We start from the raw sequence: 15,012 nt of genomic DNA on the forward strand, positions 1-15,012 counted from the left end.
GTATAAGGAATAAAAGATACCAAATTATGCTTGATCAGGAGTCTCTAAGACTGAATTGAGTTTAGTTGGTTAAATGGATTTTGTTAAAAATGGGCTGGAACAAGACTGGTTTTGTTACCAAGTTCAAGCTCGTTTCTCTGTTTCTCCTTGTCCCTGTTTTTTTTTATCTCTGTCTTTTGATTTTCTGTCTTTCTATACATTTGCTCTGTCTCTGTATCTTTTTTAGCATTAGAATCAAACTGCAGTACATATTTTACTAATATTTATTACAAATCACTTGCATTTTTCCTCTTAATCTAAAAATCAAATAAATACATTATATAATTATCTTAAAACTTGCCAAATTATGAGGAAAATTTTCAATTGATTATTTTTCTCTGGGTTTTGGCCCTCAGTATTAAAAAATGTCCTCTCCACTGGGTGAGACTCTGAATATAATGCTGTTTCCTCTTTCTGGTCTTCTTTATCTGCTCATAAGCCCTTGTAGGACTTCCTTCCAGTAAGGCCAGGGTCCCAGCTGGGTTGGAAGCCACCATGTCATTCATTCAGTCTTGGCTTCAGTGATCTTTCCTGCTAACAAGGATGCGCCCCAATTTTCCTCTCAAGTCACCCGATGTATGGGACATCTCACTACCCCTGCCTGGCCCCACTTCCACCTGGGAAAAGATAAAGTGTGAGATACTATGGTCCCTCTACTCATGATGAAGCTGCCTGCTTTTCCAACTTTTCTCCTTTGAGAACTCCATCAACCCTGAATCCCTGGTTCTGTCGTTCTGTTACTGAATTCAAGCTTACTCTGCTTACCACACGATAGGCCAATAATTTTGAGAGATGAGGGGTTAAGACAAAGGAGCCAGCTGACCAAGAAGATGGCAGGTTAATGCCTCAAAATAACCATCTTATTGGGGTCTGGACGAGAGGTTCTTTTCAAAGAGTGAAAGAGAAAGAAGCCAGGAGGAACTAAAGTCAAAAGGCAGAATAGAGAGGGAGAGGCAGTGGGGAAGTAAAGTGAAAGGGTCTTCAGTCTGGCAGAACATCTCCTAGGGAATGGCCATCCTTCTGAAGTGGAAGTGTTAATCTCTTTTCATTCACAGGTGGGCGGGGTCAGATCTTCTCGCTGAGAACTGAACAAAGGCACTTCAGTTTACCCTCAGGCGAGGGACAGAGTCCTCTGAAGCAGGCCCTTAGGTATGATCATGATAACAAAAGCAAGGAAAAGCAAGTCAAAGAAACAGTTCCAACATAGTCAGAATTGGCTTCTTCTGTAAAACAGTTTTGGCTTTTTCCTCCAGTATTGTTGAAACACTGCTTTTAACTACAGACTATGTAAATATCTTTGCCTTCATGGGATTTGTATTAATATTTGCTTTTGAGATCTCTGGTTACTTTGGCTAAGCGATGAGTATTGTCTTACAATGAATGATTTAGCTTGACCAAGTGTTTTAAAACTTTTTGACAAGCTTCCCAAACATCAAATTGTAATTAAATTTCTTTTGAGTTCCAGCTAACTTTGGGATACTTTCGAGTGCCCCAAAGGTCTCTTTTGGAGAAATATTTAACTAGAATTATTTTGTAGTTTACATGTAATCATTCATAATTCTGGTTACTGTAACCAAGTTTCTTTATCTATCAGATGTTTACCATATCTTTTGTTATTTATATACACTTTTGTACTCTGATGCTGTTACAAAAAGGGATTCATTATTAAGGAGATTCACAAGAGGGCTAAGGAAGCAGTCACAACATTTCCAGGGCACAAAGATGGCTAGGAGAGGTTTCCATTCCTTGTGAATTAAAATAAGGAGCTGTCCTCCCCCTGAGGCTCATAGATCTGGTATCCAGAGATCTTTATTCCCTGCCAGGCAGGGTCAGTGCCCCTCCTCAGCCTTAAAACACTTACACAAGATAGACTGTAACCCCTCTGCTTCCCATAAGAATGTGGGAGTGAAATATCTGAGAGTGGGAAATAAAACAGGAGGGGAGGGGGCAGGGCACAACGTCTGAAAGAAAGACATCACCCAAGGACATTACATACGCTGATTAGAAGCAAATAGATCCAAGATGGTTGAGTAGTTCTAGAGCCTCAGTATATGCTCTTTGTAACAGACCAGCAAAATAAGCGACACACCCATCAGCTGGTGATGGCCCAATTCAATATAAAGAAACTTTTAGGGATAGAAAATGTAAATGAGATCAGAACGTTTAGATAAACGGTTAAGAATGAATATGCTTTAGAAATCTCTAAAATAGTCTTTGCAATTTTGCTAACTTAAAATTCTGGAGTTGTATTAAATTGAGGAAAGTTTATTGAATAGCTGGTCATTCCCAAATAAGATACTGAAACATGAATTACTGAACAATGACTTCCTTTTACAGAGAAACTTATTTAAAACTATTAATGAATGTGTTTGGTGTCGCCCTGCGATGTTCTCAATCTGAAAGCATTTTTTTTTTTTTTAGAAATTATCACTGGTATTTGTTACTAGTCTACAAAATACTAATGCAGAGGACATTAATTGCTTACTTCTTAGTTTTCACAGGAAATGAAGGTTTTAAGAGACGAGGATCATAATTTAAGTATGTGATTAAAGCTAACAGAAATAAAAAATTTTCAGCAAACAATAGGAAAGCAGGGTGTAAGTTATCAGTAAAGATGGCATGTGGAATGGAGTTGAATTTTATCGAGGGAAAAGGAAATCGGTCTGACTTAAAGCTGACTGTTTGATTGGAAAAAATAAAGTTGTTGTACAGAAAGTGGTGAACCGTTTGAGGAAAGCAGATCCCAAGAAAACAGCTTTGTGCATGATCAGGAGTGACGCGGGGCTTCCCTGGTGGTCAGCGGCAAAGAATGTGCCTGCCAATGAAGGACGCAGGAGGCACCGGATCGAGCAAAAATATTCCAGTCTCCTAATCTTGGTGAGCTTAAATCCGGCCTGTGGTGATTTCGTTGCTGTTCCTCCTTTGATTAGGAACTGTCTGACTCTTTGCGACCCCATGGACCGTATGTAGTCTGCCAGGCTCCTCTGTCCATAGGATTCTCCAGGCAAGAATACTGGGCTGGGCTGCCATTTCTTTCCCCAGGGGATCTTCCCGACCGAGGGATCGAACCCGGGACTCCCACTTTGCGGGCAGACGCTTTGCCGTCTGAGCCACCAGGGAAGCCAAAGAAACAAAAAGGGGACAAAAAGGCCTCCGCGCCCAGGAGTCCCATCGGGCGTTAGCATCCAAAAGTGTTTCCTCTGCTTTTGCGACTCTTTTCGTAGCCCTTGGGAATCACGAACGTTCGTCTAGTGTACTTCGGCTGTTACACACGTTCCCCATCACAGCCGTCTGCTGACAGCAAACTCCTGTTAACGGAAGCTCTCCCCCCGCCCCGTAGAGAGTCGCGCGCGGCGCGGGCTCTGAGCATGCGCAATAGCTTGGTCCCCCCGGGCCGCTGGCAAGCGCGCGACCCGGCGTCTCCTCCCTCCCGCTTGACAACGGGAAGTCTGCGAACGTTAGGGCGCGTGCGCAGACGGACCGAGGCGACGGGAGAGGGGGTGGGGGTTGGGGGGACGCCTGCAGAGCGCATGGGCAGAGCCACCGTACGTCCGTTTGTCCGGATCGGAGGGGAGAGAGTGGGCGCCATCTTCTTCTGGGTTCGCTGAGGGCTCTCCCGGCTCTGGGGAGGCTGCTGCGGACGAGGAGAGCTCCCCGCCCCCAGCCTTGGGGTTCCGACTCGGCGGCAGCGGTGTGTGTTTGATCGCCCTAGTGCGAAGCAATTACCGCAGGGGCGTCGGGCGTGGGGAGGGCCTGGCGGCCGGGACCGAAGCACAGGGAAAGGCGGGGCCGCGCCAGCAGCGAGCGTAGCTTCTGCCGTCAGGGCACCCTCTTTTCCCCTGCTAAACGCACCCGACTTCCCGGCAGCCTTCATGTGGTGTTGTGCGTGCCCTTTTCAGTCGGCTTGAGAGAGTGGAGATCTGGAAGGATTCCATAGGTACTTGTTTTTCTTTGCTATGTCATCGTAGTCAGTGGTGGCAGGAAAAGCGCTTGGAGGCCTGGCTAGTTTTAGGCTTGAGGGGAGCCCAAGTGTTCAGGTGTAGGGACAGCTCACCCTTGGGCGAGTCGGGGCGGAATGTTTGCCCTTGAGCCGGTGTAACGGAAAGGCACGGAGGTTGGGTGGTCCAGGTTGATTTGAAGGCTGATTTGGCTGAAGGTCTGGCAAGAACATCGGATCCCACGTAGGAACTTTGGCCTGGAGCACAAGAAGGAAGCGCTGACCCCTGGGAGTCTGGACAAAGGCTTTTTGAGCTATAGAAGCAATGCCTTCGGATGATCCCCATTTGAGGAGGATGGATGTTAATGGGAATTCCGGTGCCGTGTGGATTCGCCTTCATTTCCAGTTTCTACTGGGGACCAGGCTCTGTCGTCATGGCTTTGGCTTTTTATTTTAATCATCTACGTTATAAAAGGATAAAAAGGCAAATCGTCATAAAGAACCCTTATGGAGTGGGGTAGATTATTTTCTGCAGGGTTCACTCTTGCATTTTAAATGTACTTCATCATAACTTTAGGTTTTAAGAAATAGCAGTTATCTCTCTCTCACCATGTCTGGAAAATGACTTGCTATTCTCTAGTTATGATAAATGGATCGGAGATAATACCATTTTAAGTTAGCTTTCCTTCCATTTCCCTCTAAGGCTTGATTAGAAAATAAGCATTTCGTGGGGTTTTTGTGATAATGATTAAGTGGGATGAATCGTTGGGTAAAATCAGCTAAGTTATTTAAAATGAGCTTGTTAATTTCAGCCACTTACACTTAAACGAGCTTTTAAGGATTCAGTTCCTTTTTTTGGGGAAAAAAAAAGAAGTTGTAATAACTCACTCTTAATCAACACAGCTATAAACATGGTTTTGTTGCATTCGTAAGACGCATTTTAAGTGTTGAGTAGGGTTTTTTGCTTTTTGTGTAGTTCTAAGAATAGAATTTCTGGGGTATTTGCTTAGGAAAATCACGTGGAAACCACAGGAAAGTTGCTCATTTTGATATCTGGTTTCTTACAGGTGATCTCCTAAGTGTATTTCTGTAGAGGGATAAATAGTACATTACCCTTCTATTTCAAGGGCAAAAAAGTTTAAGCAATAGTTATGTTTCGCTGTGGCAAATTAGAAGAAAAAAATTTTTTATATTTTTGAATTGGAATTCATGAATTTGTACTCATGAAACTACTTAGTTAAAATGTTTTCAAATTGGTAAATTATAAGACTTTTAAAAACTTGACAGTAATTATTTTGTGAAATGTTCTTGGCTATGTTTTTAAAAGTTTAGCAGGGATAAAATGTTTTACACTACTTGCCAAAAGTAACAGGAGCTAAGTCATTTTGCATAGGAAAGAGTCTTGGAATACTAATGTGAACAACTATTCCAGAAGCCATTTGTAGTTTTTATTAAAATGTTGGTGTGGGTTTGTTGAAGAAATTAAGCTTATACTCATTTTTGGGGTGTTTGGGGGGTACCATTGCAGATATTGTCCAATAGACTAAGTTTTAGAACTATTTTTTTTATGTTCACAGTAATATTGAGTGGAAAGTACAAAGATTTTTTATGTGTCCTATGTCTGCACCACCATTTTCATGCATTAATATTTTATAGTAAACCTCACTAATTGGAGAAGGTGATGGCACCCCACTCCAGTACTCTTTCCTGGAAAATCCCATGGTCAGAGGAGCCTGATAGGCTGCAGTCCATGGGGTCCTACTAGTCGGACACAACTGGGCGACTTCACTTCCACTTTTCACTGTCATGCATTGGAGAAGGAAATGGCAACCCACTCCAGTGTTCTTGCCTGGAGAATCCCAGGGATGGGGGAGCCTGCTGGCCTGCCATCTATGGGGTCACAGAGAGTTGGACACGACTGAAGTGACAGCAGCAAACCTCACTAATACTTTTAATATCAATTTGGCATTGATAATTCAAATGTGTAAAAAAATGCCAGTTAATTTCTTGATATCCTTGTTAGTTGTAGTTTGAAAAGTAGTCTGTGGACCTTTTTCAAAGGAAAATAGACCTTGCAGACCTCAAAGACCATGTTTTCAGACAGCACTTTGTGGATGAGTGGTATTTAAGTGTAAGTACTGAATTAAAACATTTTTTCATTAAAGACAATTTATAATCATTAACAGGTCTTAAAAAACATATTTGGTAATAGTTTGGATATCTCTCAAAGTATTTGATGTAAGGAATCTTGAGATTTTTCAATAGTTAATACTGATATCCCCAAATATTCCAAATTAATGTATTCTTACTATGTTTCTACCTTTTAGCATAGTCATTTGGGTTTCCCCAGAAGGCAGGACAGTTATTCAAAATGGGGTAAACTTATTAGCATAATAAAATTTGAGTTTAAGATACAGAGTAGCAATAGTTGAGTATAAGTAATTGAGAACTATTTGTCTTAGTGGAGTCAGGAAATTGGGTTCCATGTTTGAAAGTGTGAGGTGTTAATGTAGAACATAAAATTGTGTCCAGATGGTAGCCATTGGTTTGGATTTATTGCTTTTCTTCATTTATTGTATCATTTATTAATTTGATTTGCTCTTATGATTTGAAAGATTTACAGGAGAGTTAGAAACGATGAATTAGATATTGGTTTTTTCAAGTGGAAGATAGGGTTTTGGGAATTTTTGGTGTTAAATTGTCATTTTTACTTGTAGAAAAGATTTTTAAAAATAGGTTGTAAAATTCACATACAGTCAAATGCACAGACCTTACTTAAGGATAGATTCATTTAGCCTTGATAAATTTATACTCCCAGGTAACCAATAGTCCAATCTGAATATGTAACATTTCTGTCACCTTCTTCTGGGGCCACTTTCAATTAAGGACCAGTTGTTAAGTTTTCGGGTTTTTTGTTTCTAAATAATTTGCAGATGTCTCCTTGGAATTTCTACCTTTTTGCTAAAAGATGATTAATTTTCCCCTTGGAACAAAGACAACCATTTTGTAATACCCTTAGTTATGCCTTCTTATATTGCTTCACTTTTAACAGTTAATTGTGAAGTGAATATCCTAATCTGGCGTTTTTTAAGGTCAATTACAGGGTCCAAGGATTAATTATATTTCATTTTCTTTCCACAGTTAAGTTGCTTTTACAGAATTAACAGGTCTTCAAGAAATAAAAAGGTAAGATATCCAGAGCTTAAGGCTTTTCACAGAGGCTTGACCAAAAAAAAAAAAAAGTAGAATAGTACACCTGGGTGTGCATGGCTTCTGTACTTTATGTCTGGCCAGTGATGCACTAGTGGTAGGCAGTTTGTTATCATGAGCAGAAATTATATACTGTCCATAGATGGCTTTTATAACTATGTAAAATTTGTTGTGGTTGGTAAAATTCTTTAATCCACAAAGCTCTCACTCATGTTTCACTAGCAGATATGTCTGAAAATAGTTTGGTCATGTTGTGAAGTAGCACTGGCAGACTTTCTACTCAACGCTGTATAGGATAGGTGATAGGAAATGTTTCTTCAAAGTAGCTGGTTTATTTGTATGTTTAGTTGGGAGAAAATTTATTCCATTTGTTTAAAGAATTAGATACAGTCAATATCATTGTGAACTCATATCTTGTTTTCATGTATAAATGCTGAAGAAGGTAGGGACCAGTAATTAATAAGCTTAGTTTTGGATTAGGTACTTCAAAAATAAGACTTGCTATTATGTGTACCTTTCTGTCTGCAGGTCATTATTGCTGTGGTTTGCACTCAGCATGGCTGTAGTCATCCGTTTACTGGGGCTTCCTTTTATTGCGGGGCCTGTGGATATCCGTCACTTCTTCACGGGATTGACTATTCCTGATGGAGGAGTGCATATAATTGGAGGGGAAATTGGGGAGGCTTTTATTATTTTTGCAACAGATGAAGATGCAAGACGTGCTGTAAGTCGTTCAGGAGGGTTTATCAAAGATTCATCTGTAGAGCTCTTTCTTAGTAGTAAAGCAGAAATGCAGAAGACTATAGAAATGAAAAGAACTGACCGCATGGGAAGAGAGAGACCAGGATCTGGGGCATCAGGGGTTGGCAGCTTATCTAATTTTGTTGAGGCTATTAAAGAAGAAGGAAGTAATTCTGGATATGGTTCTCCGATTAATCAAGATGCTGGGTTTCATACTAACGGTACAGGACATGGTGATTTAAGGCCAAGAAAGACACGGCCATTGACAGCTGAGAATCCTTACTTGTTTCTACGAGGCTTGCCTTACTTAGTAAATGAAGATGATGTACGTGTCTTTTTCTCTGGTTTATGTGTGGATGGAGTAATTTTTTTAAAGCATCATGATGGCCGAAATAACGGTGATGCCATAGTAAAATTTGCCTCATGTATTGATGCTTCAGGAGGTCTTAAATGTCATAGAAGTTTTATGGGTTCAAGATTTATTGAAGTAATGCAAGGCTCAGAAAAACAGTGGATTGATTTTGGAGGTACTTTAATTAAGGAAGGTGACATTTCTATGAGGACAGAAGAACATACATCACCAAGAGGAATTAATGATAGACATTTTCGGAAACGATCTCATTCAAAATCTCCCAGAAGAGCATGTTCTCGTTCTCCTCTTGGATTTTATGTTCACTTAAAAAATCTGTCTGTAAGTATTAACAAAAGAGATTTAAGAAATTTTTTTAGAGATACTGATCTGACAAATGAACAAATTAGGTTTTTATATAAAGATGAAAGAAGAACAAGATATGCCTTTGTGATGTTCAAGACTCTGAAAGACTATAACACTGCTCTGGGTTTACATAAGACTGTTTTACAATATCGTCCAGTTTATATTGATCCAGTTTCTAGGGAACAGATGCTGAAGTTCATTGAATGTTATGAAAAGAAAAGACCAGCATCAACAGAGAAAGAGAGACTTGGACAGGTCTCACAAAAACACTCTCAAGAAGGCTACTCTGGCCAGAAATTGTGCATATATATAAGAAATTTTCCATTTGATGTTACAAAAGTTGAAGTGCAGAAGTTCTTTGCTGACTTTTCCCTTGCTGAGGATGACATTTGCTTGCTTTATGATGACAAAGGAGTTGGTCTAGGAGAAGCGTTGGTGAAATTCAAATCAGAAGAACAGGCCGTGAAAGCTGAACGTTTAAACCGACGGAGATTCTTGGGGACAGAGGTGTTGTTAAGGCTCATATCTGAGGCACAAATGCAGGAGTTTGGTGTAAATTTTTCTTCAATGCCTAGTGAAAGAATGCATGACCATTCACAGTCTTGTGATAGAGATGATCATTCCCATTCGTTTGACTCAAATGATCCACCAGTATACTCAGGTGGCCCTTCGGAAAACTTTAGGCATCAGCAAGAGGACTTGAGGCAACTGGACAATTTCAAGCATCCTCAGGGGGATTTCCGACCACCTGATAGACGCCCTCCAGAAGACTTTAGGCATTCCCCAGAGGACTTCAGGCGGTCCCCGGAAAACTTCAGGCGCCTTCGGGAGGAACACTTCAGGCGACCTCCTGAGGATGACTTCAGGCACTCTCGGGAGGAGGATTTCCGGTACCCAAGGGAGGAGGACTGGAGGCGGCCACCTGAGGAGGATTTCAGGCGACCTCCCAAAGAAGACTTCAGGAGACCTCAGGAGGAGGACTGGAGGCGCCCCCCAGAGGGAGACTTAAGGAGGCCACCTGAGGAGGATTGGAGGCGGCCTCCTGAGGAAGACTTCAGGCGGCTTCCCCCAGGGGAATGGAGGCGACAACCTGAGGAAGACTTTAGGCGGCCCCCGGAGGAGGATTTCAGGCGCCCTCCTGAGGAGGACTTCCGGCGACCCCACCAGGAGGACTTCAGGCGGTCTCCTGAGGAGGATTTCCGAGGTTCTCCCGAGGACTTCAGGCGGCCACCCCCGGAACACTTCCGGCGGCCGCCCCCAGAGCACTTCCGACGGCCCCCCCCAGATCACTTCCGTCGGCCGCCCCCGGAGCACTTCCGGCGACCACCTCAGGAGCATTTCCGGCGGCCACCGCAGGAGCATTTCAGGCGGCCATCCCAGGAGCATTTTAGACGACCGCCTCAGGAGCTTTTCAGGCGGCCACCCCAGGAACATTTCAGGCGCCCCCGAGAGGAAGATTTTAGGCACCCACAGGATGAAGATTTCAGGGGCCCTCCGGATGAAGACTTTAGGCACCCTTCTGAAGAGGACTTCAGGAGTTCTCAGGAGGAAGATTTTAGAAGCCCTTCTGATGAGGACTTCAGGCGGCTCCCGGAGGAAGACCTCAGGGAAGCTCCAGAGGAGGACTCCAGAGTTCCTGACAGTTTTAGACTTCCTGGTGAGGAGTTTAGGAGCCCCCCTGATTTTAGAAGTCATCGTCCTTTTGTGAATTTTGGTCGCCCAGAAGGTGGCAAATTTGATTTTGGAAAGCGTAATATGGGAAGTTTTCCTGAGGGGAGATTTATGCCTGATCCAAAATTAAATTGTAATTCAGGTAGAGTAACGCCTATTAAGATAATGAATCTTCCATTTAAAGCTAATGTTAATGAGATTTTAGACTTTTTCCATGGTTACAGAATCATACCTGATTCAGTTTCAATACAGTATAATGAGCAAGGATTACCTACAGGGGAAGCCATTGTTGCCATGATAAACTACAATGAAGCTATGGCTGCTATTAAAGATCTGAATGATAGACCAGTTGGCCCCCGCAAGGTTAAGTTAATTTTGCTCTAGAGAGCATTTCTAAATTCGTAATTATCTCCCCACAGTATTGATGCAGTAAAATGCATTTTAAGTGTTTATTTTTAATTATCTAATGAAAAGAAACATTTTAATTTTGACCTGTGAACAGAAGAAATGTAAATAGTAGAATGTGAATCTGGTTTTCTTTTGCTTGCAAATTGCCATTCACTTTTTCTAACTTAAAAATATATATGCTTTTTTTTGATGGGGGTGGGTTGGGGTGGGGGGAGAACTAATTCCCTGAGTGCAGTAATTTTTGTTGATGTCATGGGTAAATGTCAAGACTTGTATAAAGTAGAAAACTGTGTTTGGGGAAGACAAGTTTTATGTTTACTTTTGTTTCCATTCTGTAGTCTACATCTCTACTCCAATTGTATAAGGAAATGGTCAGTGACTGATTGTTCAGGGTTAGCATTTTTATTGCTAACTGCCTGCAGAATTAATGCCCTCTTCCTTGTCTGAGATATTACTGTGTTAAGCCTCTCCTTAATCATAAATAGTTCAAAATTGACAGACTGTGAACTTGAAGTTTACTTATGTAAAAGGCTTAGGAAATTAAAAGTTTTTATAAAAATAAAAAAATTGCAACTGAATAGATGAACTAATTAACTTGTATTGTATATATATATATATATATATATATAAAAGAATTACAGCTTTTTTTGTGAAGGTTTTCAACAGCTATATTAAATAATATGACAGGAGGGACCAGACATTCTATAATAGTATATGAGTTCTTTGTGTAGTTCTGTGGTTTATTCCAACATCTCATCAACCAGACTGATAAGATTTACTCAGTACTTAAAAGACAAGTAATTATAGGTACAAGGGGACCTTCAGGTTCTTCTTGGGAAGAATCTGATAAATGGACAGTTTGTTTATAGGAAGAATTTACTGATGATTTATATAACTTGTGGCTATTTATTCTTAATTTCTAAACTTTTTTTATCTGAAGACTCAATGGCTAAATATAACAAGAATTCTGTGAGACTTAATTTTTACTTCTTTGATATTTGACACTAGAGATTTTACAAATACTGGATTTGATTTTTCATACCATAATAATAATGCTAACATCGGGCACTTTCTATGTCCTAGGCAGTGTAAGTGCTTTACATGCATAATGTCAATATGCCCTAAGAGGCTTACAAATATATATTTCACAAATGAGATAAATTCAGAGTTTAAGTAACTTGCCTAAAGTCATAGTTGTAAATCATGAAGCCAATTTCAACCCTGACAGACTTACTCACTCCAGTTCATGCTCTTAATACTTTGGCCTACCAACTTTGTTAAATGGTAGTTTTTAATTTTAGTAAGACCATGCTGGGCTTTCTTGGTGGCTCAATGGTAAAGAACCCACTTGCCAATGCAGGAGAAATGGGTTCAGGGTGTGGGTCCAGAAGATTCCCTCGAGAAGGAAATGGCAACCTACTCCAGGATTCTTGCTTGGGAAATCCCATGGACAGAGGAACCTGGCAGGCTACATCCATGGGGTCACAAAAGAATCTGACACGACTTAGCAACTAAAGAAGACCAGGCTAAAAATATTTTCAAAAGAGGAAAGGATATTTTCTTATCTCCATCGTTGCTTTAAAAATAGCATTAAAAAAAATAAAATTAATATGCCCAAACATTGTGAATAAAAGACTAATGAGAAGTTACTACATATCCAGGGATTCTCTATGAGACAGACAGTATATACTGGCTTCTAATTTACAATTGTTCATTTTATCTAACATGATTTGATTTTGATTGGTCTTTTATAATTTATATAAAACAGTTGATTTCCCTCAATTTTGTGATACTTCCCCACACTGAGCAAATAAAATTTGAATTTATATACAGTAGTTGGGAGGGTATTGTAGAATACTTTTTAGTATTTAGCCATTTAGTACTGCAGTACTCATCTTCAGTGATTTAAAGAAGTCTAAGAAAAACTTAACAAGTTTCTGTGTTTTTAATTATGTTGAACATCCTACTTGCAATAAAATGAATTAATTGGTAAATCTGGTTCAAAAAAGCACATCAATATGGCACTTGAAACTAGTAAGCTCACAAGCTAGGAAAATGACAAAAGGAAGAAAATATTTTTTAAGTGCTCAGAGATTGTATGGCTTATTTGATCAATCTGAGAAGTGTATTGGAAAACCTAAAAATGCTTCTCAAATAAATACATATAAATAAATGAAAGCTATGATGAAGCTTAAGGTGAAGTATAACTTAATATGGAACTGCTTCTCAGTCTAGGCTAGGGTGGAATGGTGGTGGTAATTAAAAGGCTAACAATAAGCACAGGCTTTGTATTTTGATGGTAAAATTATTGATTGATAAGAATTCTACTCCATGATCTTCAGTTTAGTATATTTTTTAACTGGCTTCTACTGCTTGGGAGCCATTTCTGCACATCTGTTCACAACTTTACCTTCAGTGACATGTTGGTAATTTGAATTGGCCATGGTAGGAGTATTTACACCATGGAAACTGGTAAGTGCAGAGTTATCAGGGTGTCTTCCACCCCAGTGAGCCAGTTTACCAACACACCACCAATTTCAAACATGTAAAAGAGAACAGTGCACTAAATCCTCAACCCATTGCCCAGCTTCAATGATTATCTCACAGCCAGTTGTGTTTCCTCTTCTAGAATTACTAGGTATTATAGTGGCATATCGGTTATCAAGTTTAATACCCAGTGGCATTTTAGTTATCTTAAAGCCAAATATTTTTGATTTGAGGCATGTGAAAAATACAGATCATGCCTAGAAAGTAAGCTTAATCTCATAATCAAGAGATAGTAAGACTCCTTAGGAGTGCACACTTACACACTTACTGACAATACTGTCATGAGCATTGGCTCTTGGTCCATGTATCACCTACTAAGCAGTGACCCTATCACCTCCATCTCTGCATTAAATGTTAACTAATATTTAGTGAACTGTAATAGGTACTATATGATCTTTATATACGAATTAACTATATAGTTCCAATCGGAGAAGGTGATGGCATCCCACTCCAGTACTCTTGCCTGGAAAATCCCATGGACAGAGGAGCCTGGTAGGCTCCAGTCCATGGGGTCTCGAAGAGTCAGACACGACTGAGCAACCTCACTTTCACTTTACACTTTCATGCATTGGAGAAGGAAATGGCAACCCACTCCAGTGTTCTTGCCTGGAGAATCCCAGGGACGGCGGAGCCTGGTGGGCTGCCGTCTATGGGGTCGCACAGAGTCGGATATGACTGCAGCGACTTAGCGGCGGCAGCAGCAGCATATAGTTCCAATAACCCTAATATACCTATTTTGGAGACAAATGGAAGCCTATAGCCAACTAACTAGTCATAGTAGTTGCCTGTCTTTTTATAAGGAAGCTAAAAAGAGGTTTTTATATTTTAAAATATGGTTACCTAAGTATCTATGTAATAACCTTGATTTTGTCCCAGCTCACAAATTGTAGAAATAGTTACTTTATAACCCTTTTAAGACTTTACCTTGTAGCTTTAGTGATAAAGAACCTGCCTGTGAATGTAGGAGATACGGGTTCGATCCCTGGGCCACGCAGATTCCTTGGAGAAGGAAATGGCAATCCGTTCCAGTATTCTTGGCCTGGGAAATCCCATGGACAGAGAGCCCTGGTGGGCTACAGTCCATGAGTCACAAACACTGGACACAACTTAGCGACTAAACAGCAACCCTTTCAGGTTGGCCAACCTATTGCTGGCCTAAAAATTAATTATACAGTTAAAGTATTACATGTAATAGTCCTTTTGTCCTTACAATATTTTTTTAAACAGAGCATACATTTTATATCATAATTTGGTCGCTTTAAATATCAGGCACTATTTTAATTTTACAAATAGGGCAACTGATGCTCAAGTGAGTTGTGATCATAATCTGCAAGAGACATACTACAACCTTGTTTTTTTCCCCTAGCCACAATACCAAGATTAAATACTGAGAAAATGCAATGACATCCTCAGTTTTTTATGAATGTGAATTATTTGTGCATGCTGTGTGCTAAGTCACTTTAGTTGTGTCTGACTCTGTGATGCTGTGGACTGTAGCCCTTCAGGCTTCTCTGTCCATGGGGTTCTCCAGGCAGGAATACTCAAGTGGGTTGCCATTCCCTTCTCCAGGACATCTTCCCAACCCAGGGATCAAACCAACCTCTCTTACATCTCCTGCATTGGCAGGTGGGTTCTTTACCACTAACACCACATGGGATATTTACAGTTTTAAAATGTTTTGAATATTTTATTAAGTATCACTTAGGACTATTTTCTGGAAGCAATGCTTTGTTAAGAAAAGACC

At 40.4% G+C, this 15,012-nt stretch overlaps 1 protein-coding gene across 2 annotated transcripts; it reads left to right on the top strand.

Moving 5' to 3' along the window:
- The first annotated feature begins 3,512 nt into the window (after positions 1-3,512).
- On the top strand, positions 3,513-12,785 carry RBM12B (RNA binding motif protein 12B). 2 transcript variants are annotated; one of them, XM_069601193.1, is made up of 3 exons: positions 3,513-3,730; positions 7,118-7,162; positions 7,715-12,785. In XM_069601193.1, the coding sequence occupies exon 3, from the start codon at positions 7,743-7,745 to the stop codon at positions 10,695-10,697; it is 2,955 nt and encodes a 984-aa protein (XP_069457294.1). In that variant the 5' UTR covers positions 3,513-3,730; positions 7,118-7,162; positions 7,715-7,742; the 3' UTR covers positions 10,698-12,785. The 2 variants fall into 2 exon arrangements, with proteins under 2 accessions (XP_069457294.1, XP_069457293.1); XM_069601192.1 differs by having other exon boundaries at positions 3,561-3,976.
- Positions 12,786-15,012: the final 2,227 nt, after the last annotated feature.

Source organism: Ovis canadensis, chromosome 9 (genome assembly GCF_042477335.2).
Source record: "Ovis canadensis isolate MfBH-ARS-UI-01 breed Bighorn chromosome 9, ARS-UI_OviCan_v2, whole genome shotgun sequence".
Lineage (NCBI taxonomy): Eukaryota > Metazoa > Chordata > Mammalia > Artiodactyla > Bovidae > Ovis > Ovis canadensis.